The sequence below is a fragment of the Falco peregrinus genome, chromosome 8, assembly GCF_023634155.1.
Source record: "Falco peregrinus isolate bFalPer1 chromosome 8, bFalPer1.pri, whole genome shotgun sequence".
Lineage (NCBI taxonomy): Eukaryota > Metazoa > Chordata > Aves > Falconiformes > Falconidae > Falco > Falco peregrinus.
Genome location: NC_073728.1, coordinates 6,118,843 through 6,145,230, shown reverse-complemented (window position 1 = coordinate 6,145,230; position 26,388 = coordinate 6,118,843). Strand labels below are relative to the sequence as shown.

Genomic DNA, 26,388 nt, shown 5'->3' with positions numbered 1-26,388 from the left:
ATATTGGTGTTGGGTGTTCGCTGAGGGATTTCTGCTCTGAACATGTGCAGGTGCTACTTCATCCCTGCCATGTTAGTGTATTTCTGCTGAAATTCCCTCTGGGGAAGCTGAGATGTGAGACTGGAGTGGGAGGTGGTCCCACATGGGTTTTTCTGGCTCTTGCCTGTAGTACAAGTCCATCATCTCCTAGGCAGTACTGTGGGAGCATCAGTTTTGTTAAAGGTCCAGCAAAGGATCAGCAAAGGATGCCGGGGGTGGGTGGGGGGAATGGGGAACCTCGCTGGAAGGGAAGAGGCAATTGCATTTGTAAAAGAAACGTATGTTTGTAAAGGAAAATAGTATTTTACTTGGATTGAATGTATTGGAGACATTCTGAAGTGATCTGTCTAAAACACAGGACAAGACTCATCTAGTTAGTGAGATGAAGCTGGGGGATGGTGTCTGCCATGAGTGCTAATTTTACTTCCTTACACTTCGCATGCTCTGTTGCTTACTGTACTTGCTTATTCTTCCAAAAGCTTATCAGTTCCAATTAACTGGAAATATTTTTTTTGTTCCATGATTTTGTCAGGCACGTGTTGTCTCCATCTCCTGGTGTAATTCCCTGTCTTTTAGCAGGAATGATTATGCTACCATGATGGTGCTGGTCGTCAGCTCTCTTTCTCTAAACAGCTCAAGTTGTAACTCTAAAATCTCTTTCCTGCCTTACTGGTGCCTACATGAACTATTACTGCTGCTTCATCTCCGATATTTTGCAACACAGTGTTCAGATACGTTGTGAGAACTTTACACGCAAGTGGGAAGTCATCATGCAGCTCTCCCTGATACTGTCAGAAATCTCGACACTTCATGATGGAAACACCTAACACAGTAGTTCCTTTTTTTCTTGCCCCTAGAGAAACATCTATCAACTCAAAAATAAATCTGGCCATTTTATCAAGCAGACACATTATGGAATAGTTTATCTTTGTTTGGTTGCTGCAGTCTTCTGTGGAAACTTTTCTCCTCTATTAGGGCTGCTAATACAGAAACAGGATTTCTCTGTGATGCCCCTGAATTACTTGTTGACCCTCTTTTTCTCCTCTGCGGCCAGTTACTTGGGTGTTCAAGGGAACTTGTCTCCCTGAACTTTCTGTCTGTTTTGGTGAACTGGATCTAAGTCTGAGGACCTTTGGCCAGCTGTGCCATGCATCCTCCTGAGATAGTGTGCATCTGTCCTCTTGCCTGTTGGTGGTCATTTTCTTAGTATTCTGATTTTTTACAGATCTTTTTACAGTGTTAATGGTTATTTTCAAATTGCCTCTTCTACTGTGTAAATAAGATTGCAACTGAAGCCAGTGTTCTGGTGCTGCTTTACAGAACAATCTGTGTAAATTATTTCACTAGATTTAGTTAGTGCTAGAGAAGCACGTTGCTGAGTAACTTTATTCCACTGTAATTAAAATTCTTTTCTCTTGTTTTCTCCCCTTTTCTTCCTTAGCCTTTCTGCTCCAGAAAAATTAAGGGAAGATCATTAAGAAACCTCCTCTAGTTTTGGTTGAGGCTGGCATGTCCCATACTTTCATTTTTCTCACATTTTCATTGCTTTATGTAACTTTATTGAAAAATCCTAATTCTGTAGTTAAAGCATCAAATAATCAAATAATTACTTAAGATAACTTAGCGGTGCAGCCTGGTATGACTGAAGACATGTCTACTGACCATATGAAGTCCTGAAAATGAAAGAACATTTTTCTTACACTGTAATACTTTTGATTACTTGGCGAATTATCAGTGCATATTAGCAGTGCTGAATAGAAAGGCATGTTAGAGAGGGGTTAAGGTATAGACAGCTAGCAGGGGAAACTGGTTTAAGACTGCAGTCCTTTGGAATTTCTCTAGTCTGATAAATGTTTCTGCTGCTAACAAGGATAGATGACCTTTCTATTGCAATGAAAAATTTGATCAGATGATCTTCTGAGGTCCTTTCCAACCTGGGCTGTTCTGTGATTCTGTGTATCTATGATTTTTGTTTACTGCTCTGTGGGTACTTCAGCCTAGCATCCGATTAGAGGGGGATGAGTTGTACATACCCTGTAGTACTTTGTTCTTTAGCTCCTTCTCTAAGGAATGTGCAACTGACTCTGGTGTCTTGAAGTCTACAATAGCATTTGTAATTTCTTACACTTATCATCTATAGGAAAAAAAAGAGGCAGTTAGCTTTCTTGATGCTACTGAATTAAACTCCTATTTTATATTACAGGTAAAGCAGTTATGATCAAAGCATGTCCGGATTTTAATAGGCTAATTTGGTTGGATCTTAGTGTAATTGGTTTAAATGAGATACAGGAAAATGTAATGTGATCATGTGGGTTAGTTGAAAAGGCTGTTTATATATTCATTGCTCAAGAGTTTCTGAAAATAGCAAGAGATTGCTGCTCATGTGGTTTTTTAATTGAGTGATTTTTTTAGTATTGCACTCTTATGGCCGAATTTCATAGTACATTCTTTTGGGAGCTTGAATATGGAGATTAGGCTATTAGATTGACTATGGGGTTTGATTATTTTTTTTTTTTTTGTCATAAGTTAGTTTTTCATGAAATCTAAGAATCATCCCGCACCAGTCTAACTTTATGTGTCTAGGTACGGCAAATGTTTTTTAGCTTGCTGCCAAGGGAAGAAGCAAAATGTTGGTGATTTCACTCTGTCAGGTAAACAAAAATAATTCAGTCAGTCCTCAGGCAGGGCAGGTGGCTCTGAAGTAATCTGAACTTAAGTAGTCAGGTCCAAGCCGTTAAATCTTTTTCCATGGTTCATTTGGTAATCGGTCAGTGGTTACCACCTAAGTAGTGGTAAAGGCTGCCTAGATAGTATAGAATTTAATAATCATATTATTTTGAGGATGGTGTATTGTGTATGGATCTTAATGTTATAGAATATTTGGTTGATGGTTTAGAAGCTGCTCGAAGTATATGTCTTGGCATAAATCTTCTGACGCAGTCAAGAGCAAATGGTTAAGCAGCATGCTAAGCTCGAAGGATTTCATGTTACAGGAAACAGTGAGGTAAATAGTTTTTAAAAAATGCCAAAATTAAAAGCTACATTTCTGTGATCTCAGAGTTTTATCTAGAAATAATGTATTTCTGAGAAACAAAGTGGACTTTGATTCAGGATTTGTAGGTTTTGGTTTCCTTGGACGTGTTCTGTAGGTGGTAGCCCTTCATGCTTCCTTGTGCTTATGAAGCGTTGCTGCTGTTTCAGAGGCGTGTTTTTTTGATAGACAATGCCTTGTACTTTTCTAGAACTAACAATGTAAGCGCTCTGTTCCCGTCAGGAACCCAAAATGTGCTTATGTCAGTCATCCTTGGTAGCTTGCTTTCATGTTTTCTGGTTAGTGTGCTTAAATAGACGTTGCCTGTGCTGGCTCAGCTAATACAACCAAATTTACCTGAGTGTTGTGGCCAACATCACCTTGAAAGCTGATAGCCAAGCAAGGACCGTGTTTTAACAGGGATCTTCCAAGGTCTGGGGGCTGCATTGTCCCATTGCTGCCTGCTGGAGCCAGGTGCTATGTAGCCAGCATCCTCCTCTGATTGCTGTGCTCCACTGGCTGTTCCTTGCTCCTTGTGTTGATTTTGCTGACTTTCTGCCATGAAGGCTTTTCATATCTGGCTTCTGCTTCTTTTACTGCCTGCTTTGATTAGACCTGTGCTGCGTGGCACAGTAATTTATATTAATTTGGGCTGTGACTGACAGGCAGAATCTGCTTATGTTAGGAAAGCTGGGCTGCTTGTGAAGCGTGTCCTGAACTGTTGCTTAGAATGAACTATTATTTTGAGAAATAAAAATTCTAGCTAATGATATGTAGGTGTTCTGCTTACTAGCCTTGTCATAATGTTTAAATAAACATGTCTCTTGCTGTTGATATTTTCATGGAGACAGTTTAGTTTCCTGGCTAGTATTTGGATTCATTGAATTTGTAACAAGTGTCTTCTGTGCTTTTGTATTTTTGGCTGCTGTTGTATGCTTGCTTTAATGGAAAGTAATAGTGCCCTTTGAACTGTTTCATTTTCTTGGTGTGGAAACTTACAAGCTGAAATGTACTTCCTTGAGTAGAGGAAGATGTACAGAACAGTAGAAGGTTGTCAAACATAATGCATGTATAGGATGCCTTTTGTTGTGGTTGGTTGTTTTTACATTGGGTAGAACCTTGCTGATTTCACTGACCCAGAAGGTGCAAAAACATAGATTGTTTCAGAACTTGAAGACAATAACATGCGCATCAGGTAACATGTTCTGGAATGTGGTATGACAGCAAAGAATGATAAAATTAAACTATGATCTGAGAAGAAACTGGGTGCTTACTGAGGTGAGGCTTACCAGACCAAAAAGTAAAGAGAAGTCCTCAGTCCTCAGATTCCAGTCTCTTGAGGAGTAATTTCCATTTAGGTTCTTGCCTTAAATTTTCTATGAAAAGATCTGGAACGCAGTGTATGTGTTTCATGTAAAACTTCAGTATCTCAGGGTCATTTTTGTGAGAAGAGTTTGCTTTTTTTCCTTTAACGGTTCAACGGGAAGTAACTGTATTTCAAGAAATCTGGAATTACTATGACTGTTATTGTGGAGCTGTACTTCAGCTAGGTATGCATTAGCACAGCTACACAGCTTTGCTTGAGAAGGCTGGAGTAGGAGGTGCCCTAGTGACGGTGAAATGAGGTGGTTGCACGCAGATACTTTATGTGAAGGTGCTAGGCACCAATGTGTATCTTCTGCTGTGATATATGAAGTGGTACTAATGAGGAAGGAAAGGCGATTTCCAGCGCACCGGGCCCTGCCCTTGCTCCTTGCATGCATTAATAAATGGCTGAAAAAACTGCCAGGAGCGACCTTACCTATTCTTGTAGACTACAGGTCTGTAACTAGGGAACCTCCAAAGCTCCCTCTGCTTTAGGGCAGGCAAAGGCAACTAAGAAATACCGTAGTCCTTGGCAAAAACCTTCCGATTTTTGGTAGGGGCCCTGTGTGAGTGGGGGTGGCAAACAGACCACGGCATAGAAATATGAACAGGAGGTCTGTAGGGCTTGAATCCACGGAGAGAGGGTAGAAACCAGAGTCAGGGTTGGAAGAGATGAGTTGAAGAGCCTGGGGCTGGAGGGCCAGTAAGGGAAGGAGTGTGCTGCAGCCTGGATGGCTGGCCACGGTCTTTGGGCAGAGCAGGGTGCTGGGTGCGGAGGAGACAGCAGAGAAGGTAGGGCTGGATGGACCGAAAGGCTGGCCTAGAGCCAGACCGGGAGTTTCCCACACTTGTTTTATTTTCTGCCTTGTCATACCCCTTTTCCTTTCTTTCAGTACTTTGAACCTAGTTGCTGTCTTTTGTTCCTTTCTTATTTCTAGATCCAGTTGAACAGCTGCAGAAAGGTTTGATAGTGTATGCAGAGCCTGAAGTTTCCTCTTTGGCCTCCCTCTCCTCTCTGCAAAGCTCTTCAGTATGATAACGTCATCTTCTGCAGATTGTGGATGCTTGGAGGCATGATACATAACTGGGTAGCGATGCAAGTGGAACTGAGATGAGGGAATTGTTGCCATGCCATTTTAACTCCTTTGGTTTTACTTTTCAATTTACCATTAAGCCTTGGAAGAGAATACTTTTGAAAGGTTCAGCTAGTTAACTGATACAACTTACCTCATATAAATTAACCTAGTTTAGGACTGAAGTTACTTTGTCCAGATTTGTGTTTTGGGAGATGAATTTCAAGATCAGTCTTTTTGTGAGGGTAATGAGATTTGAATGTCTAATAGCTGTTACAAAATAAGGCTTTGCTGAGACACTGGTGAAAGTCTTTAAAAGCAGTTGAGTTTGCTGTTAAGTCGTCACATCTTAAGCAGATGAGATGAAAGTGTCAATAGGGCAACAGCTCTGCATGTGGATTCCCAGGAGAGTCCTCTAGCAATAAAGTTTGTGCTTTTGCTAAGTATGTTTTTGAAATATTTATCTCTTGCCTATCTGATGCCAGGTGTGTTTACCTAGGCATCCTCCCCAGCAATGCTGGCAGTCTTCGTTGTCCTGTCAACTGTTCCGTGCTCTTATAGTAAAACAATTTTTGCTTGTATAAATCAGAACTGATAGAAATGTCAGTGTTAGTCGTGATTCTCCAGAGTTAGTGGATGGAAAAATACAGTTATAATTCAAATATTAACTTCAGTTTCATCCTGTAGAAGTGAATTGTTCAGTTAATTGGAACAAGTGGACTCTTTAAGACGACTTTTCATTCTTGATAGCCTTGGGTAAGTTAAAAATGGACAAAATACAGTGATAGTGGATCAAATGTCTTTAGTGTATAGTTCTTAAAATGTTATTTTTATAAAGATCTGCAGTGTGAATGGGGGGAGTTAGCCTAATTACCCAGCTGTTTTTGCTGAAGGCAAAGGTAATGATTTGCATAGTACCAGAATAAATTAACTTCGCCAAGCTTGTGGAACAGGATTTTTTTCTGGCATGTAATTGTGTAGCCTAAGAGTTAGATGCAGTTTACCAAAAAGTGATGTTTTTCAGATTTATCCTTGGTATTTTTTGCACTATGGTGTGAAACCACCTTCTTTGAGAAAATAAAAAGGGACACAACCTGAAGAAAACACAATTGTGGTTTCCAACAGTGCTGCTGATTTTGTAATGCACCCTAATTTAAAGGGAACTTCTGAGGTTCTATTATTTCATCAAAATACACCTGCCCTGCCTGTGATCCACAAAAATCTGTTCTGTAACTGTTGGAGGACAAGAGGGTTCTGTTTTTGAAGTTAGTAAGCTTTCGTGTACCCTCTTGCTTATTTGTGGCCCCTTCTCTTCCCCACTCCTCCTGCCCCCAGTGCTGTTGTGGCCAAATAGCAGTGCTTAAGTTGCACATGGCTTGGGAGTGTCCCACGTGCAGCTTGTCATTTGCTGATTATACCAGTTAGCTCATTTTCCATCTTATTTTCCCCATATGTTCAAGGACTAAACCCTTGTGCCAGTGTCATTCATCATGGATTATGCTGACAGCTTTGCTGGGCACGTGGGATCACAGAGTGGGAAAGGGGCTTGGTTGTGGTCTTACGTGTCCTGATTCCAAGGCTCTGCAGTTACTTGCTTACATACCAGCTGCACGAGTTCGCAGTGGGGATTTGTGGGCTGTACTGTGCCCAGGGAGAGGGGCAGGTTTGGAAAGCTGGGTGCTGAACTGTGGGACTGGAGAAGATAAGGGTAAGGAATTAAGAGTAGAGCATTAATCTCTTCTTTCACTTACAACAACCCTCGTTTGCTGGAAAAAGAATGGCATGTGCTCATACACGGACACAAATCTCATGTTCTTTTGTTACCTTCTTCATCCAAAGTCCCTTGTGACAAGTTCACACAAAACTGACCTGCTGTTTGGCACATTGACCTCCCTAATGCGGGTATGCTGTTTGAAAATTTCATAAACAGTCTATTTTAAGGAGACTCCCAGCTGAGCTGTTTGTCCTGTTCTCTTTTTTCCCCCAGCTTAGTTATTGCATTATCCATTTGCATCTGCTTTTTTCTTGGCTTGGGCTTTGAGATGACTTACCTCAGTCATTTTAATGAAATATGAAGTTGTTTACTGTTTCCAGGTCAACAAATCTCTCTGGACTCTTGACTTGTGGTTATGTAAAAACTTTTGTTCACATGAAAGATAAAATAATAATTCTCGGGTGTTTTCACTGCTCTTCAAGTATCGGATATGTTGAACCAATCCAGTTGGTAGACTAAATTTGCTTTTCTTTTAGAAACAGAATTGTGCTGAAGTGTTTCAGGGAATGTTACCTCTTTATATTGGATAAGCACGTGATACTTGAACACCAGTCACATCTGTGCTCAACTGCTCTCTGCCGAGCACACTTCAGTTTCTTTACTGGCTTGTCTAATTTCCCCTACTGGGAAATGCATTTGATCTTACTTAGCCTGTCGTCTCCTTAAAAAGCTTTACTTTTGGAGAATAGGAAAACTCCATTAGGTGAGAATGTGTTTGTTTTTTCTGTGTAGCAAATTGTAAAAGACAGGAGCATGTCTCTGGAGTCGAATGAATTTCTGAAAACTTAGATCTGTGTGATTTATTGAATGTTACTTCTTTTTCTGTTATTTAGGCCCATGCCTTCCCGAAACCCATGGCTAACTCAAAGTTGCCTTCTCTACATCAAAATATGTTAACTCTGAGCTGCAAATGGGGGTGGGAATGCGATTATGGAGTGCATTAACTTTGTGGTCTTAGCAGACACCTAAGCAAGCTGATGTATAACAACTGATCCAGTCAGGAAGATGATAAAATGCTTTTCCTGAGGATATTATATTTAAAGAGAGTATTAGAAAGTTCATTTTGGTCAGGTGAGGTAGAACTGGTATATTTAATCCAATTGCTATTTGAAAACTTACAATTCAAATGTGAAGACTTTAAGTCTTCACAAGTAAGAAGACATCTTACTGAAGGGTCTTAATAAAAGTCTCTTAAAATTGCTAGATTTATTAATAATTCATTACCAGTTTCTTTCTTGGTGTGCACTTGGGGAGAAGGGGAGGGAACAGAAACCCCATGAGAGGAAGAAGAATCCTGTCTTGTTAAAGTCAGAGCCTTACTTGCAAAGGAACTGGCACAGATTCCTCTTGAATCACATCTTCAGTTCAGTGAAAGCTGCTTTCTGTAAATAGGCATTCAGAATTTGGGTTCTGAAAATGCTGTTTCTAGTTCCAGCAAGACTTGAGGGCAGGTAGGAGAGCAGAAGCTCTTCAAGAGAAGGAAAAAGTATAATGAAAGAAAAACTCAACCCTGTATGGTACAAGGACTAGAAACACAGTAAACTTGGTGAAACAAATCTTAAATGGCTAAGAGGAGTTTGCTGTTAAATACAACACTTAAATCAGATAGCCACACAAGATCATAAATTTATGATGGATTTGTACAAAAAAACCCCACTTCCAACTGCATTGTAATTTTACATCTGTTGTACTTGGTGTGTAGTGGCTGTTGTACTTCTGAAGGTGATCATTCACTGGTCTTAAAACAGTTTAAACTGAAGAGAGTGCTTCTTTGTTCCTTATTTTCCTCCGGCTTCTCATGGCTGTGTGACGTGTATCCTCAGAGAGCACCTGCAGAGGTTTCAGCTCTTGGTTTTGTACTTCAGGTGTAGATATATAGAAGATGAGAAAATAAAACAGCAAGTGAAGGTTCCTGGTTCAAGTCTTTTGTAAAATGTGCATCTTCTGAGTATTGCTTTATTAAATGGGAATAGGTTAAACAGATATATAATTCCTAAATTAAATTCAAATTAGCTGCCTTGTGTTTAGACTCAAAAGAAATTTGAGAGAATAGTTCAATTTTTATTTGAAAGTTGGAGCAGTATCATCTTGTCTCTTCAGGCTCTCCAAGTCCAGTGTGTGATTGTACCCATCTCTGCAGTGTTTCTCTCGATCGCTGACAGTACGCGGGGAGAGGACTGGTTCCCTCTCCTCCCTCTGCACGGATGTGGCATGCAGAGCACCTAATAGCCAATGACTGTCAACTTCTGCAAGGAGCAGAAGTGTTCCTTCTGTGTGAAATGCTTGTCAGGTCATGATAGGGTTTAGTTTAAACAATTTAAAACGCAGTTGGAGGATGAGAGTTTTTTAAAGGTGTAGTCTTAGGGCTCCAGTTCAACTTGTAAGTAAGTGTCAAGGGTGCTAAAAGAACACAACACGTGGGAAGCAGATGTTTTATTTGCGAACCTGAATTCATACTGAAATTAAACTGTATTTCAGGTGTGGATCCATCCTTGCAAGCAGAGAACAGAGTCCCAGGCTCTTCACAAGCTACCGCTGCTGTATCTAAACAGCAGAAAACCCGTTCTACCAACTCGAGGGATGAACGCTTCCGATCTGGTAAGGAAAAGAAATGTAGCTGAAACATCGGGTGTCTCAAGAGGAAAAGTGTACCAGTAAAGTAGTACCCTCACCTAAAGAAAAAATCGGAAGAAGTGAAGAGCTAATGAATTATTTTTCAAGTAGCTTTTTGTACTTCTATAAATGAGTGATTTTGTTTGGAAATGCTAGGAGAGGAAGAAATCATAGGCCCACCTTCTGATGTTTTTCTTATTGTGAATTTTACACCGCGCTTAATAATTTTGTTTACTGAGTAAACAAGATTGGATTTCCGATCTGTATAACAGTTATTTAAATATTTAGAGGACTACAGCATGTGGGCTGTGGGGTTATAGGACTGATTATCATATTTACTGTAACTCTCATTCAAATATTTCCTGGTTTAAAGCAAGTGCACAAAAAAGGGAAGTGTCACAATGGATATTCTACATAGTTTTAAATGGACACCACTGTGACAAACCTGTTTTGGAAACTTCTGTGAAAATACCAATATCCTCATTACATCCTGTTCCCATTGTTACTTTTCAGGTGGTTGAAGTACACTGTTTCCCTGTGAAATTCCTTGTCACAATAGTGAGAAAACACACGTGTTTGGAAGCTTTTCTCTCCTAAATACCTTTGGACGTTTAACTGGAAATTTTTCTCTTTGTTTTCCGGGGTAATTATATGTCTTGGGATAAGAAGTGCAAGTGATGACATGCACTGCACATCCTTAATATGTTGCTGGTCTTGCATCACCTTGCTTTGCAACTGCTTGGGCATAGGGGTTATTGCATCATATTTGCATTGCTGACATTTAAAACTTCGCTCCAGAAATGGGGCTGATATGCCTGTGTGGGTTCCTTATGAATAACTGGAGGATGAATGAGGCTTTTTGAATATTCTGAGGAATATATATGGATTCCTGGGGAAGATGCATGTGTTCAGCCGTATTCAGAATGTCAGGGAAGATTACATAGTATCAACATTAAATTACGCGTTTAAGAGTATGGTCATTTAAATTAATTTTTGCATTTCAAATGTATCAATATAACCTACTGCTGAATATATGTACTGGGAAAAAAACCCCACAGATTTAGTGGTTGAATTACAGCCATGATTTTCAAGTTACTTTGTGACCAAGTGGATTCCACATAAACTCAAGCACAGCCATGAATCTGATAGAAATTAATTAATTTTAAAATAGCATGTGATGTTTTTAAACTAACAGAAATAAAATCTGCAAAAAGAGCACAGCTATAACGGAATACTTGGGACCATTATCTGAGAGAGCCAGGAGGGTCTAGAGCAATATGCTGTGTACATGGACAGTTTCCCTGTCTGAGAGGCTCAGATGTCCTATTTAGTTTGCACTGAGGATACTTAAAAAAGCAAACAAACGAAACAAGAATTAAGTAAACAACCCTGCCATATTATTGGTATTGTTTGGGGGAAATTTGGCATTGGGCTCATTACTTTTACAGTGTAAGACGTAGAAGTGGGTGGGTGTTAGCAAGTTCAGCTAGCATACTTGCTCATGAATAGATGTGGCTTTTAAATGTTAGTCTAACTATCAGTGCTAATTATCAGGGCTTCCTCTTTTCCTAGAGTTAATGTTTCTATGGCCTTGTTGATTTTAAATTTCTATAAATTGACTTTTAGTGATTCTGAACTAGTGCTCCCAATCTTGTCAGTCTAGAGCTCAGCCAATATTTTTACATTTCAAGGTGAGTGTTTCTGAATGACCCTGAGAGTTCAGGCAGTCCTGCCAGTGGACAGTTAATTCCAGATGAAGCCTAATGTGCAGGGATTTGGGGTTACTTCTTGTAATTATCACTGTGCCAAAACGCTAGGTAGTACTTCGTGTGGACTTCCACATCCTCATGCGGTTTCCCATCACTGCATTGCTCACTCGTGTTTCATTAAATATTCTTCCCTAGAATGTGTTCTTCATTTTGAAATTTAAACCTCTGGGGGGGGAAGGTTCTTAGTTGTAAGATATGTAATTGGATTGCGTTTTCCCATCAGTGATATATGACAAGGTTTAGTGTGCTCAGGTGGTATCAAAACCAAATAGTGATGGTTTTGCTTGACTTGATTTAGGTTAAACTTATGTCTATGCAAGGTAATGTAGATACAGCTTTCAAGAGCCATTACTTTTTTCCCCTTTTTCCTCTCTGATTCTTAGAAAAAATTCTTCAGATTTATTGCAGTATTTGTTCTCTTCTTTACCTCAATGAAGAGATAACCTGGAAGAAAAACATCTATTGCATGTTTTTTTACTCCTTGAAAGCGCTACTACTGATGGTAATAGATGTTGAATCATCTAGTTGATTTGAATATGAAAATGCTTCACATCGTTGTTCATAACTACTCATGCTGTGAGATTTACGTGTATGTAGGACACGAATGGAAATGTTGACATCTCAGAAAATGCCAGTTACTGCAAAGTAGCTTCATTTTGTTCCTCCCAATACTTTGGCTTAAAAAGTGTCACAGTTTTGCTTCACAGAGCAGTCCCAATTTATCTGAGAAATTCTAGCTATTGTAAAAGCATTTTCTGCCTAAAGAAAAGATTCCACCACCGCTGGCTTGAAATGTTGTTACCTTTTAAAATTTCCCTGTAAGCTGGCATCTTACCTATTGTGACGGACAAACAGCTTTAGGCTATAATCCTGGGTATTTTGCTTCTATCAATTGCATGCCTTATTTATTTTTCAGACTTTTGAGGGCAGTGGAGGGGGTGTTGCTGCTTCTTTTTTTATTTCACTGCTGCCTTTATTTCTTCTTATCTTTGCATCTCATCAGTTTGCTGTGTCCTTTTCAAGAGTAGCTGATGAGGGTGGGATATAACTTTTAATAGAACAGGATCTCTTTCTGGAGCAATTATAGTTATTTTAGAACCATCAACATAAATTACTTAAAATAAGCAAGTGAAACAATTTTGCCTTTTTATTAATCTGCCATTTGCTAGCTGTAAGCACATTTTTTCTATAGCTTCCCAGAGTTGTTGTCCATTTAAATGAACTATAATTATCATCCACATATTTTTGTCTTCAAGCAGTAAATTATTACCAAAAAATTTCCAACAGTGAATACCATCAGTACATACTGTAGGCTACTAAATTACCTAAGAGTTCCTGGAACAGGAGATAATACTAGAGGCTTTAACTAGGTTTTCGTTCTTTTGAATGATGACAGTGTGATGGAGGAAGTGAGAAATGCAGAGACTTCGCAAGCATTTGTCAGTGATAAACATGAAGACCCTCATACCCTCACTTCAGAGGATGCTTGGTGATGAGTGTATTGCTGGTGCTGCTGGCTTTTCTGTCAGGAGAGGTGTGTGGTTACTGGTAGAGGCACTGTGCCTTCTCCTGCACTGAGTCCCACTGCTGCCTGGTTTTGGATAAGAGCACAAATGAGTTAGCTGGTAAGCCTTTAGGGCGTCTGAAGAAGTTTTCCCAGCAGCTATGCTTTCTCTTTCCATTCTCGCACTTTTTTTCTGGTTACTGTTCTTCAGCCTGTTGGACATACAGCTGTAATACACAGCCTGCTCTCCCAGCTTCCCTGGAACAGGATACAGAGATGCATTTGGGGAGCTGCTCCAGGTGAGGAACAAGTCTGTGCAGTGCGCAGGGGTGATACCTGTACATACAGCAGCTCTATCATTTCATGTGAATAGAGCTTGATCTCACACTAATCCTCTGTGCTCTGCCAGCCTTCCTGTAGTTATACTAGCTTTTTAAAAAAATATTTTTACTTTTCCCCTGGCAATCATTCTCACAGGGATGCAGTCATATGGGACACTAGGTTTGCAGCAGCCATTTGTAGAGGCAGCCAGTGCTGGTTGCTTTAGCTGCTGGAATTTGGAGATCTGTGAGCAGCAGGGAAACTGGTCGCCCTATGAATGCCATTTTTTCTTCAAACAACTGTAGAAATTCTTCCTCTTGTGCCTAAGGCAGGAACTAGAATCAGAGGCTGATGAACAAGTAGAGGCTGCAAACAGGAAGGAAAAAGGCCTTTCTAATAGCTGGAGGGTTTGGAGCGTAAGAGCTTAGGTGATTTATAGTCCACAAACTGTGTTTTAGTTTTCCTCCCCCATCCTTTTTTTAAGGACACGTAGAATGAAAGAAAATGAGAATAGGTACATAAAATGGAAGAGAAGATTATGTGGTTTACTACAGCAGAGGAAGCAAAAAAAAATGTTTTGAATCAATAATAAATTGTTGATGGTTGGTTGCAGCTTAATGAAGCGTGGAAACCTAGAACTATTTTTTCAAGACTTCTGCTTTTGAATGGCAGTATATGTATTTCTTGCTCTCTTTGGTATGCATAATCTTCATGTTAATAAGATGCTGGGCTTGTTCATCTCTTCCAGTGTTCACTGTTGAACATTTGTTTTCCCTCTTCTCAGAAATATGGTGTATTACAGATTACATTTGATCTGATTTTAATGACTATTTAATCCACTGAAGAATACTGAAGTCCCCAGTTCTTACATGTTAAATGAGTTTCATGTTTAAGAATTTAGTAATAGACAATGGTAGAAGCTTCTTTTTGCAATTCCAATATCCAATTAAACCTCAGTTTGTAGTATTCATGAATTCTTGTACCCTAAATGTTCTGCTGCTTCAAAATTATTTCATCCCTTTCACTTTTTTTTAGCGAAGTCTGTTTCATCGTGTACATAGTGTAGAAAAGCTCTTAAAGGAAACATGGAACAGGAACAAAGCATTCCAGGGAAGTGAAGCTGATTAGGTACTTTGTTTAGCTGACAGAGGATGGTCCTACTCAGTTGTTATCCAAGGACAAGATATTAAAAGAAGAATTTCAAGCTGGAAATAGTTCTTCAATGAGTACAGAAGAAACTGATGAGTTAAATCAGCACTATAAAAACAAAACATGAAACAGAATAAAAATTCATCCTTACTGTCTTTTGCTTGCATTTTTATTATCTAATGTCGTATTTGCTATGTTTTGGGGTGAGAGTTGGGAGGGCTAAAGGAGGTGGTGCTGATTTTGCCCTCTGGAAATGGAATTAAAAAGTAGTTCCCATGCTTGCTACCACCTATCTGTGTGATGTTATGACCTGTCCTGCTCTACTTTGTTAAAGTGCTTCAACACACCCTTGCCTCAAGCTAGTCCTTTCCATCCCCTAAATGGGAATTCACAAAAACTAGCTAAGAATGCTTTCATATTTTATCTGCAGTGTTATTTAATGACTTAATGAATTTATATGCAGACTACAAATTTGTGTTACATTTCTCTTCTGGAGAAAAAACATTTATGTTCCCCTTCTTCCTACCAGATGTTAATGTAACAAAAATGTCTTCTGAATTACATAGAGATATGTGCATGCTTGAAGTGGATGCATCTGATAGTTACTATCCTTCTTAAAACATGCAGCTTCGTTCTGACTGAAGGTTCTGCTGTGGGAATGTGTCCTGCTGAATTGGTGTTTTGCCCCTAACTTTTAAGGCTGCAAAAATAACCTTGAATTTAAGTAATATTCTCAAGTCTATGGACAGCAGTAATGTCCCTGGGACATCTAAGTAACACAGCAAAACAAGAAGTATGTTGTTGAGTTCTGCTTAAACTTTCTGGAGTTCTGTGGAATTAGGAGGTTTGCTTCTGTAACCATGAGAATAAACTTCAGTGGTGGACATTTACAAGGTGAGGGGAAAAAATCTAAAACTAAAGATCAGGAAAAATGAAGACTTGACAAAAAAGCAATAGCCCAGATGTGGGGGAGGGAGGCAGGGAGACATAGGGAGAGGATGGTGAGATTTTAATTCATAAAACATCTGTTAACAGCTCCTTGGTGTGAAGGACAGCAGCAGCAATCTAACATGTTACCCAGTATAAAAAAAAATAAAAAATCTTGTCTTAAAAGATAGAGGTTTAAGAAGTGATTTTAAAAAAAACCCAAACACTCCCCCTTCCTAACAGCATTGTCCTTGAACTTCACAGGTTAGTTGCATAAAAAGTTCTTATTTGAGACAAGCATCTACTCCCGAGTCTTGTAAGAACACATAGTTGGCATGGTATATTTGCATATATATTTGCATATATATATTTTTTTTTTTTTTAAATATAGTGCTGAACAGATTATCTGGGGGTTGCTGCAGACTTGAAAAGTGACATTCTTACTGCAAAGAACTAGGTGATGTCTGGGACCCTACACACAGGGCTTATTTTGATTTGGCCAGGCTGAAGGAAACAGTTTGTTTCTCATTTGGACCTGTGACTAAGAAAAGCAGCTTCCTGATTTTTGTTTAAATGTGGATTGTTTATTTCTGGCATTTCTCTTAAAGGCGCTGTGCTCTTCCAGTACTGGGGTTTTAACTTGCTTCTTCCATGGCGTCTCTTTGACCTCATGTATTGCAGTAAATGGTGCTGTGTAGGTCAGGGACCAAAAGTTAGATGCCTGAAGTACATGGTGTGAATATGCTTTGGAGCAGAGGGAGCAACTTACATGTGGAAATGGAACAGTTTTTATCTAACATAGGAAAAGAGGTCAGATTAAGCTATGGTGATTTTTGTTTGATTACTTAACAGAAGTTCTGAAAGAAAGTCATCTGCCAGTTGTTAGAGTTGGTTTGAAATGTATTGCACGAAGCCTCCCTGGCGAGGTCATGCTTCTGAGCTTATGGGCAACATTTGTAATCTGGTTTTGAAAAGGAGAATTGATTTAGTAGTCCCCCAAGTGTCAGGTTTATCCAGTGCATTGGGACAAAGCTGCCTTTAGAAAGAGTTTTGTGCCTAGACTTCATAGAGGTTCACACCGATGTGCTGTGCTTTGCTGCTTCATAGCCTTTCATTCACTGGGATACTCAAAAATCTCTTTTGGTTTTTGTTAAAGTATATACTGATTAGCTTTCCCCTGAGCTATCTCCTGCTTTGTCAAAAATTTTCTAAAAATATCTAAAAATTTTACAATCAGGAAGAACCTCCTGCTGAGCATGGTCAAAGCAGGTTCAGGGCTAGTGCCAGAAATGGTACTTTTTTTTTTTTTAGTAAAAAAGGTACCGTAAAATATGGAGCTTTACCTGTAGTTGTCATCAAGGTTAATATGGGGCAGAGAAATTACTTCTTTTGTACGCAAGTTGTGTAAGTCTATGTATGTCATTGAGTTTCATACCTACAATTCGATAAAACTGTTAGGTATTTGTAGCTTTAGAATCACAGAATCGTAGGATCACGTAGGTTGGAAAAGACCTTTGAGATCATCAGGTCCAACCCTTAACCCAGCACTGCCAAGCCCACCACTGAATCCTGTCCCCAAGCACCACAGCTACACATTTTTTAAACCCCTCCAGGGATGGTGACCCCACCACCCCCCTGGGCAGCCTGTCCCAGGGCTTCACCGCCCTTTCGGTGGAGAAATGTTCCCTCACACCCAACCTAAACCTCCCCTGGCGCAACTCGAGGCCGTTTCCCCTTGTCCTGTCGCTCGTTCCCTGGGAGAAGGGACCGACCCCCCCTGCCCACAGCCCCTGTCAGGCAGCTGCAGGGAGCGATCAGGGCCCCCCTGAGCCACCTCCTCTCCAGGCTGAACCCCCCCAAGTCCCCCCCATCAGCCTTGTGCCCCAGCCCCCAGCCCAGCTCTGGACACTGGCCATTTCCTCCTGGGCTGTGGGGGCTTCATCCTGCTCCTCATCCCTGTCTTCCAGCTCAGGGGGCTGAGCACCCTGAGGAAGCTGGTCTGGCTGTTAAAGGCTGAGGCAAAGAAAGCGTTAAGTACCTCAGCCTGTTCCTCACCCTTTGTGACAGTGTTCCCCCCTGCATCCCATAAAGGATGCAGGTTATCCTTGGCCCTCCTTCTGTTGCTAATGTACTTGTATATAGTATTCTCCTGATTCTTCTTAGATGGATACTTAATGAAAGAATAAATCTTGTTTCAAATTGAACAGTTTCATTTGGTAATTCTCATACAGCAGCTTCCATGTAAAAGAGATGTGGCAAGATGAATGCGTAACTGCAGTACTTGCTTTTGGGCCCTCTGTAGATAACCTGTAAGTACATAGATGTTGGAGTTGGTTTTCGTGAGTCTGAATCTTAGGCAGCAAGTTAAAGTATATTTTTGGTCTGCCTTATTTCTCCTTGACATCTGTTCACTTCTCATGATATTTTTTTTTTTTTTGCCTAAGTTTTAGCTTTTGACACCATTGAAATACATATGTCAAAGAGAAAAATCTGCTGAAGGCAATTTAGAATTACTTGAATACATTAAATTTTATCTGCAGTGTGGTCTTCATTGAACACTAAGTTCCTCTTTAATCTCAGTTTTGGCTTAAAAATAAGAAAAGTTAAAATGTACCCCATGAGTATATTAGGGTAATTTTTGCTTTCAGGAAAGTGAAAACACTTTGTGTTTCTTCCCTAATTCTTCATATCCATTTAGCCTCTTCTTTCTGGCTTTTATTACTTGCATTCTTTTGTGAGAGCTTCAAGTATACGCTTTTCACTAATTTTCCCATTGTGGATTTTGAGGATGAAGAGTCCAATGCTGTTCCAGTTTTTTGGTATCTGTGTTGAAATTCCTTCCCCCCTCCCCCCCAAATGAAAATAAATCATAGCTCAGAACAAACGTACTAAGTATTCTGTAACTTCAGTATTGATTTTCAGGGTGTTCTTCCTAAATTATACTCACAAAGCCTTTTCAAGCTGATTTCATGAGGAAAATATGTTAACTTGAGCCTGCTTATATCCTCCCTTAACTTTTCAAACCATTGCTTCTGAGATGAGTTTGAGTGGGAGGCACGCATGTTTACTCAGACCTACTAAACACCCTTGAAGGAGAGAGGAACAATTACTGGAGTTGTCACAGCTTCAGAATTGAAACCATGTTACTGTAGTTCAGCTTTGGACCTTTCTGCTCTTTCCCGAAGTGCTGCTTCCTCTGAAGGCGAGAACCTGCTCCTTCCTGCAAGCTAAGCAAAACAGGGCTGAACAGGGCTAAAGCTGTAAGGGCTATCATGTGCGATTCAGCCTTTGGATTTGAGCTGTAGAAGATGGCAGTATTGCTTTCTGTGTTTTTTAGAAATAAATAATGATTAAATTTAATCTCTTAACCCTTTTTGTTTGTTTGTTTGGTTTTTTTCTATGTAGATGTCCACACTGAAGCAGTACAAGCAGCGCTTGCAAAATACAAAGAGAGAAAAATGCCCATGCCTTCAAAAAGACGGTCGGTTCTTGTGCACTCTTCGGTAGAAACGTACACACCTCCAGGTATCTATTGAGTTAACATATGTAAATCTTGCCAGGTGAACACGATAGCAAAATATAAAGTTATGCTTTGTTCTGCTAAGTTGTAAGTACATTGCAATAAACTTCTTCAATATTCATGGCTGTATTTCCTGATAATCAGGTGTTGGTCAGATTTGTTCTTTGTTTTAAAATTTTTAGTGTCTCATATACTGTAGCTGCTAAAGATACACTTGAAAGCAATAATAGAGTGAGCAGTTCCCCTTTATGCATTATGTTGGTTTATGTAACGTCTCACTTGGGAGGAGATAATCTTGGCAAGCATGTCAGAGCTGTAAATACCTTATTTCATATTGCGTAAGATTCTTGACGAGGTGAAGAAAATGCCAGAGCATGAAGTTGCTGCATTAGCTTGCAGAGCACTCGTCAGATGGTTTCAACTGTAAGCAATTTAAAACATTCAGAAAATCATATGCTAGAATTGTTCAGATTTAGGTCAGAAAGTTTATTTCGGTTTTTTTTTTGGGGGGGGAAATAAAGTAACCTTCCTGTTGTGTCACAATGAATTCTTTAGAGGTTAAGAAAATCTTTCTCTAGATAACATCTTGTGCTAGCAAGCTAAGTGTTTTGAGGCCAGTATCTTGTATACAAAGGAGAGGAATTTCCCTAAGCTCAAGTTTTGAATGATGTGCTCTTGTCTCCTCTGATGTGGCCCGGGAGTAGAAGCACACTGACCTCTAGTGCCCTTCTCCATCAATTCTATTTCTTATCCCGCTTCTGTGAAAAACCAGGTCTGATGTGCTGCTCTCTTGCTTCCTGGGCTGTATTTTTTCTTTCTGTTCTTCCCATTTGAAGGAAATGCCACTTTTCTTTGTTAGTCATGCTTTTGTACATTGCTTTTGTGGATTCTCTGGTTATTTCATTAGTTAATAAATAATGACCTGCTTCTGTAGTCTTATATATGGACTTTCTTCACCCTTATGTTTTTTCTATAGGGTATGTTAAAATACGTTTTGATTGGCTTGTTCTTCTAATACTCATATACTCAGAAGCCCATGAGGGCAGCTGTTGCAGTTGGTGGTTATACTCTGAGTTTTCTTGCATACATGTTGTTTTTGTATGTGAAAGCTGTCGTGAATTCCATGAAGTGAAATCCTGGAGAAAAGTTAATGTATAGCGACTATCTGTATACTGAGGCTTTGGGAGAGAGGCCCTGAGGTGTCTGTTTGTAGCTGTTCAAAGCAATATTCCTTCTCACTCTCCAAAATAAACTGCTAGAACAGTCGGAGGTACATTTCATGTAGCATCGCTCTGTCCTTTTCTCTCATTCCCCTAGTGTGACAAATTGCTGTGTGCTTGGCATGAGGTAATATCATGACAAAATAAGAACATGCCACTGTTCTGCCTAAGATTTGATGTACAAAAAAAGAGCTGGTGGCCAGAAGCTCTGCTGAAAGCAGAGGACAGCTAGGTTTTCTGGTCTCTCTTGGCATTTAAAACTGGAAGGAATCTCCTTGCAGTGTTTTTCTGAGAGAACCAAAATACCATTCTCTTTGGAATATGTTCGGGACAGATTTGCAGCAGTGTCCCTGTGGTTAATGCTGTGCCGACTCAGCCTGAGGTCAAGGCCCTGCATGCTGCGCTGAAGGAACAAAGTATCTGAGGGGTTGAGAAGCTATTAAAAAAAATGGAGATGCTGTAGGTAAAATGTTAGGTTGTGTGGTTACAGCTGGTGGGCACCCCCTTGCAGGAGCAAAGAGAGTGGCAGGTGGGGGAGCCCAAATCCTGCCCGGCCCAGCTGCTCCCAGGCCTGTCCCAGGAGCCGCCAGCCTGGCCCAGACCCATCGGCACAAGCCCGGAGGAGCACCAGGAACCGGAGTTAAGGGCTCCAGAGAAGGGTCACCCTGTCCGGGCCCCTCCCGGGGCTGTTCCTGGAGAGTCTCAGCCCTCCTGCCCAGGCTGGAAACCCATCATGAGTAGTCAGCAGCAGAGCACCTTCTGGGCTGAGGGCGGTGCCACGCAGGGGTACGGGGCATGTTACGGGGTGCAGGGCAAAAGTATTTTGAGATTGCGTGAGACCTGTTGTGGAATGTTTAGGTGAGGAACCACAGATGGGGAAAGGGGTAGATTTAGGTGATTAGGGGAGGAACAAGTGTGGGGAAAGCAGTGGGGTAAGGGGATAAAAAGGGCTGGTCATGTATAAATGGTACGCTTGCCTGGCTGTGCCCTGCACCTGACCCCGCGCTCTGTCCTCTCCTCCTGTTATACTCCATTTCTAACACCTCTCCTGGGTAAGGGACTCTATAGTCTGTGTGCGTGGAGTGGCTCAGTCAGTCTGTACAAATGGGGTGGGACTGCAGCCTTGGGCTTGTATGTCCATTTGGCAGCAACTGGGGAGACTGGGATCTGGGGACCGTTGCCTGTAGCCTGAGTGTCCAAGCCCAGCTGCTGGAGGGGTCCATGTTGTGTTTGTGTGTGCGTGTATGGTCTCCATCCTGCTCAGCCAGAGAGGGGAGCAGGATGAGGCCATGGGATCTACCTCTGTGTGTTTGTGCTGCTGGAGAGTGTCATCTTCTACATGCCTGCCCAAGTGGTTAGCAGAGAAGACAAGCAAACTCATGCTGGGCTTTAGGGGGATACGGGTGCATGCTAACTAATACATTCTGAAAGAAGAGTTAAGTGTCTCTGAGATCTGTTGTGCTGTTTCTTAAGAGAAGGTGACTTATTATGAGATACCTTTTCTACCTCTGTAAGATACTGTAAGGCCAGTGGATGAATTCTGTATCATGGGTGATCATAGAAGATCATGTATCATGGGAGGCCATTCAAAAATTTTCTGAAGGCTTGCTTCAGCTATATCAATCCACAAAAATAATTGTCTTTTTATGGCCTGCCTTTATTTGCAAAATCAGTTCAGCAAGAAAGATCTAAAATTACAAAGAACCTGAGTAGTGGCGAAGCATCTAGTTTTGTTGTCTTGAGCCATTAAAGCACTGTCTTAAAATCCTTGTATTGGCAGAAGTTAATGCAACTAAAACCAGGCTTTCTTGATAACTGAAATTTTGTTACAAACAGTTGCTATCAGTCACCAGGAAGGAAGCATCAGTTTCTGGTCGCAACGTTAAATTCAAACCCAACTCCTGACCTACAGTAATGGAACTGCTTTCATCAGCCATCCTTCCAAAAATTTTATTGTACTTTTGTTTTTGTCCCGTCGAGTCTTTCGTCCTTTCCATATGGATTTCACGTGATCAGAACATGAGCTGTAGTCCAGATGCAGGTTTGGTCCAAAGGGTGGTGGTTTCTGTGGCTATCTTGGGTCAGCTCCCAGCCAGGAAGAGCTGCAGGCCAAGTACATAGCATTCTGCTCACTGCACACCAGAACCACTAATTAACTCCTGCGACTGCCGCAGAGCTGGTTACTGATGTTACCTTGTGACTTTTCTGTTGTAGTTAGGCTTTGGTATCAGAATGTTTTTACTATGGATCCTTCATTCCTATACACAGTTAATGTTTTACATTTAAAGTGAGGTTTTTTCTCCTCTCTGCTTATGAAAGACATCTGAAAGCTTAGAAATTTTAGAGGCTTCATTAAACTTGCATCTGGGTAAGGAGGTAGCTTCAGAGTGTGTATTTTCCTCGTGGTTTTGTATTTTTATTTCATACTTGATAATAGATCACAAATGTGGTGGTTTGGTTGTGGGTTTTTTTCCCCAAACCTGACTGTTGTCCTATCTTGTCCAATATTCCTGGGAATTGTTTATTTTTGCTTTCTGCCTGAAAGAAAGGGAAGGTCGCAAGCACCAAGGGGCAGGTTTGGCTCCTCTCCAGGAGGAGCAGCCAAAAGCTACAACCATGGCAGCAGACCAGAAATATCATACAAGGCACAAACCCAGGAATGGTGATGCACCACAGCTGTATCTTCTCAAAGATCAATTGTTTGTGTATTTTCATCCAAAATTGTCATGTTTGACAAGGGATGGTCAAGTAATGAGAGATCCACGATTTTAACTTTAAAAATGCCATAGAGTTAAATGGGCTTCTTATGAAATGATGTCTGATTTTTGTGGTTTTAGACTGTTTAAAAGCAATTGCTTTGAAGCTATTGGAAATGCACATACTCTTGAAAAGCAGAAAATTAGACACCTGGTAACTGAAATTTGTTGCCAAAGATAAGGAAAAGATTTTTAATGTGGCTTCAACAAAATTTACGTGGAATTCTATATAGCTGAACAGTTATGTGTTCAGAGGATGCTAAAAACAAACAATAAAAACAAACAAAAAAAAAAAGCCAAAATTAAGTTTGCAGAATTTCTCATGTAACCCACCCCACTATCACCCAGTATTTCCATATCTGGAAGGGACTCTAGAGGATAGTAACGTACACCCTATCTTTTTCAGAAGCTGTTTTTCAGCTCGTGCTGACTTCTTAATTGGTCTGGCCATAGTGTGTGACTTAAAACTACTCTTCACAAACTGACTTGATGCAAACTTCAACAGTATGTGGTGTGGGCATTGCATTGTTTCAGGAGCTTTCGTTTAATTACCTGGGGGGGGAGAGCTGGGGTGGGACATAAAAGATCAAGTTCTTAAAATGCAGCAGTCTCTTTAGGAGGGCAGGATTTTTTTTTTTCTCTAATAAGAGTTTGTATTTTTCACTGAAAACTAACAAGGATGTATTTTCTTGATATTTAGAAAGACCTTTTTATTTGTTACTGAGTGGATAACAATGTGGAAAGTTTGAGTGCCAAAGGGAGGCTTCTGGAATGCTGTAAATAACTGAATGGTAGTTAAAATAGGAGCCCTTTATCAGATTTCTAACAGCAACAAATCTACATCTAGAATGAAAAGATGCTTTACTAAGCATTTCTGTGTAGTTCTTGTTCGTATCAGTTTGTGGTTAAAATTTGTGCTTTTAAATTTCTTCTAATTATCCTTAGATTAATGATATTACTCTTTCATTGAACTTGATAGCACAATGTTTTTGTGAGTAATTAGTTCTCAAAAAATTTGTCGAAGGAACCAAAAACTGAAGAATTACCACCACCACCACCCCAAATAAAAAGAAAATACCCAGCAAAAAATGTAATGGAATTTGTTCAGGTAGATTGAGATCCAGTTTACTTGTTCAGAACAAAGTATTCTTTCAGCAGAGTAGGTATGCTATACTCACTGAGCATGGTTAGCGAATGTACTAGGTAACTTAGGTAAAGCCTTTTTTGAGTCTTAATGTCATTCCAAATACAGGAGGTAGCTGAAACTTTGCCTCAAGTATGTTCTAGCTATAATGTGTAGAAGTTGTTGCGTTAATCTAAAAAATGGCAATGAGCAGAATATGTGCATGTGAATATACCATTTGCTTAATACACGCATCTCATGTGTAGCACATGAGAACGCTACCTGAAGAACATGGAAAACTTCATGTTCCCGTCTGTTGGGTCATTCCCACATTACATGCCTGTCATCGTTATTTTAATCACAGACACATCGTCAGCATCAGAAGATGAGGGCTCGTTACGTCGGCAAGGGCGGATCACCTCCACTCCGTTCCAGAGCCATTCCAACGTAGAGCCCTGGCTTAACCGGGTTATTCAGGGCTCCTCCACCTCATCCTCTGCATCCTCCACTTCATCTCATCCAGGAGGGAAACCTGCTGCTGCTTCCAATACTGCTACTGCCACCGCTGCTGCCACTGTGCTTGCAGATCTCATGGCACACACCCAGCTAGGTCAGTAAAGAACTGCCTGTGTGGTTGGAATAAAATCAAATTAAAAATCCCAAAGCGAGGCTAAACACAAAAGTCTTCACCAGAAGATATCTGTAAATAGCCTTAAAATGTACAATCCACAGACCAGGTATGTATGATATGTATGTATTTAATTTAAGCCGAACCAGTTGTTCATGAGATCTGAACGTGCATTCTTCTTGGTAAAATGCTTGATTTATCAAGAAAGGTTCTTACTGGGTCAAAAGCAGAATTTCAAAGGGATCATATTTTTGGTGCATGCTTTCCCATCCGCATGTATTTACAATACAGACAATATCAGGTTGTGGATTTCTAAGGTGACTCAGTTGGGGAACACTGAAAAGACCATAAAAACATCTGGAACCTTTTGAGAAAGTTATGAAATCAGAGGTACTGACAAAGCTAGATTTCAAGCTCGAATGTGATTTTTTTTTTTTTTTTTTTGTCCTTTAGGTAAAATTTAGATCATGAATAGGCCTTTGTTGTGAAACTAGAGTGGAAATGTAGTACTGGTAAGCCAAAATGTATATGTGTGATTTGTTTCAAGCTCTGTAAAGCCGAAAGTGCAGAACTTCAGGTTACTTTTTTTTTTTTTTTTTTTTTTGTATTGTTTCCTAAAATGCAGAACACTAGTCTTTTGCTTTTGCAAAATTTGGTAGGGAGGGAGGATGGCAGTCTCTTCCATCATGGAAGTACTTTTTACAATGTTTTTGTGAAATGTAGTGGATTTATGTGCACACAGTACGTCTGCACTAATGTTAAGCAACTGGAAAGGACCTAGACAAGAAACAATAGTTTTGTATTTCTAACTGGTTTTTTTTCCCCAAAGTAATTTAGAAAAATGAAATGAACAATGATGGTTTGTATTTCACCTCTGGGCTACAGCATGAAGTTCTTGTGCTTCTAGTAATATGCAATAGGCATCACCTATATTGTTTCTGGACGTTTCAGGTTTTGGCAGCTTTAGTGCTCTACTTACCTGACTGTTTACCTGTGACCGTGTGCCTACGTGCGCTATACGGACAGGCTTTATCCAGTTGTTTACCGAGGACAGATTAGGTCAGATGAAGAAAACACACTGAGATGCTTTAGATTTAAACTGAGTCTACAGGGTTCTGTATACTTAGAGACGTTAGTTCATGTGATAATTTAAGACACAAATACCTTTTGCAAATAGCTGTTTGTTTAGCTGGTCTAGCTGTTAGGCTCACGTTCTGCTGAAAGCCCAGTCATGTGTCCTTTAGACTTCTCTGTTTAGATGATACAAACAGTTCACAGTTCTCTTAGGCGCGAGGCAGCTGGTCATGAGAGGGTCGCTTCTCTGTTCTTTGTGGATTTGCCCTCTGAGTTCCTCCTGCCTTATGCTGAGTTTGGGACATCAACCCTATAGTAGCTATGGGCTTTAAAATGCAAACAGTGCTTGTAGTTTGTGACAGGGAGTTCTACTTCTTCAGGTTCCTAAAGCATGGGGAAAGGAGTGTGAACAAGCTAGAGGCTCTCCAAAAGAGGATCCTCCAGATCTTCTGTGTGGCTTAGGTGATGCCAGAAACAGGGGTTGACTCATTTTGCTGTGACT

General features: G+C 40.3%; 1 protein-coding gene across 3 annotated transcripts in view; it reads left to right on the top strand.

Annotated features, from left to right (window-relative positions):
* Nucleotides 1-26,388, top strand: part of DIP2A (disco interacting protein 2 homolog A) — a 122,093-nt gene that overhangs the window by 43,966 nt on the left and 51,739 nt on the right. For all 3 annotated transcript variants that reach the window (XR_008748623.1, XM_055813197.1, XM_055813198.1), the window contains exons 3-5: nt 9,761-9,880; nt 18,971-19,090; nt 24,549-24,794. Coding sequence is in view for 2 of the 3 variants with exons in the window: in XM_055813197.1 (XP_055669172.1) it covers nt 9,761-9,880; nt 18,971-19,090; nt 24,549-24,794 (486 nt within the window). In the remaining variant the exon portion in view is untranslated. The remainder of the gene's footprint in view (nt 1-9,760; nt 9,881-18,970; nt 19,091-24,548; nt 24,795-26,388) is intronic.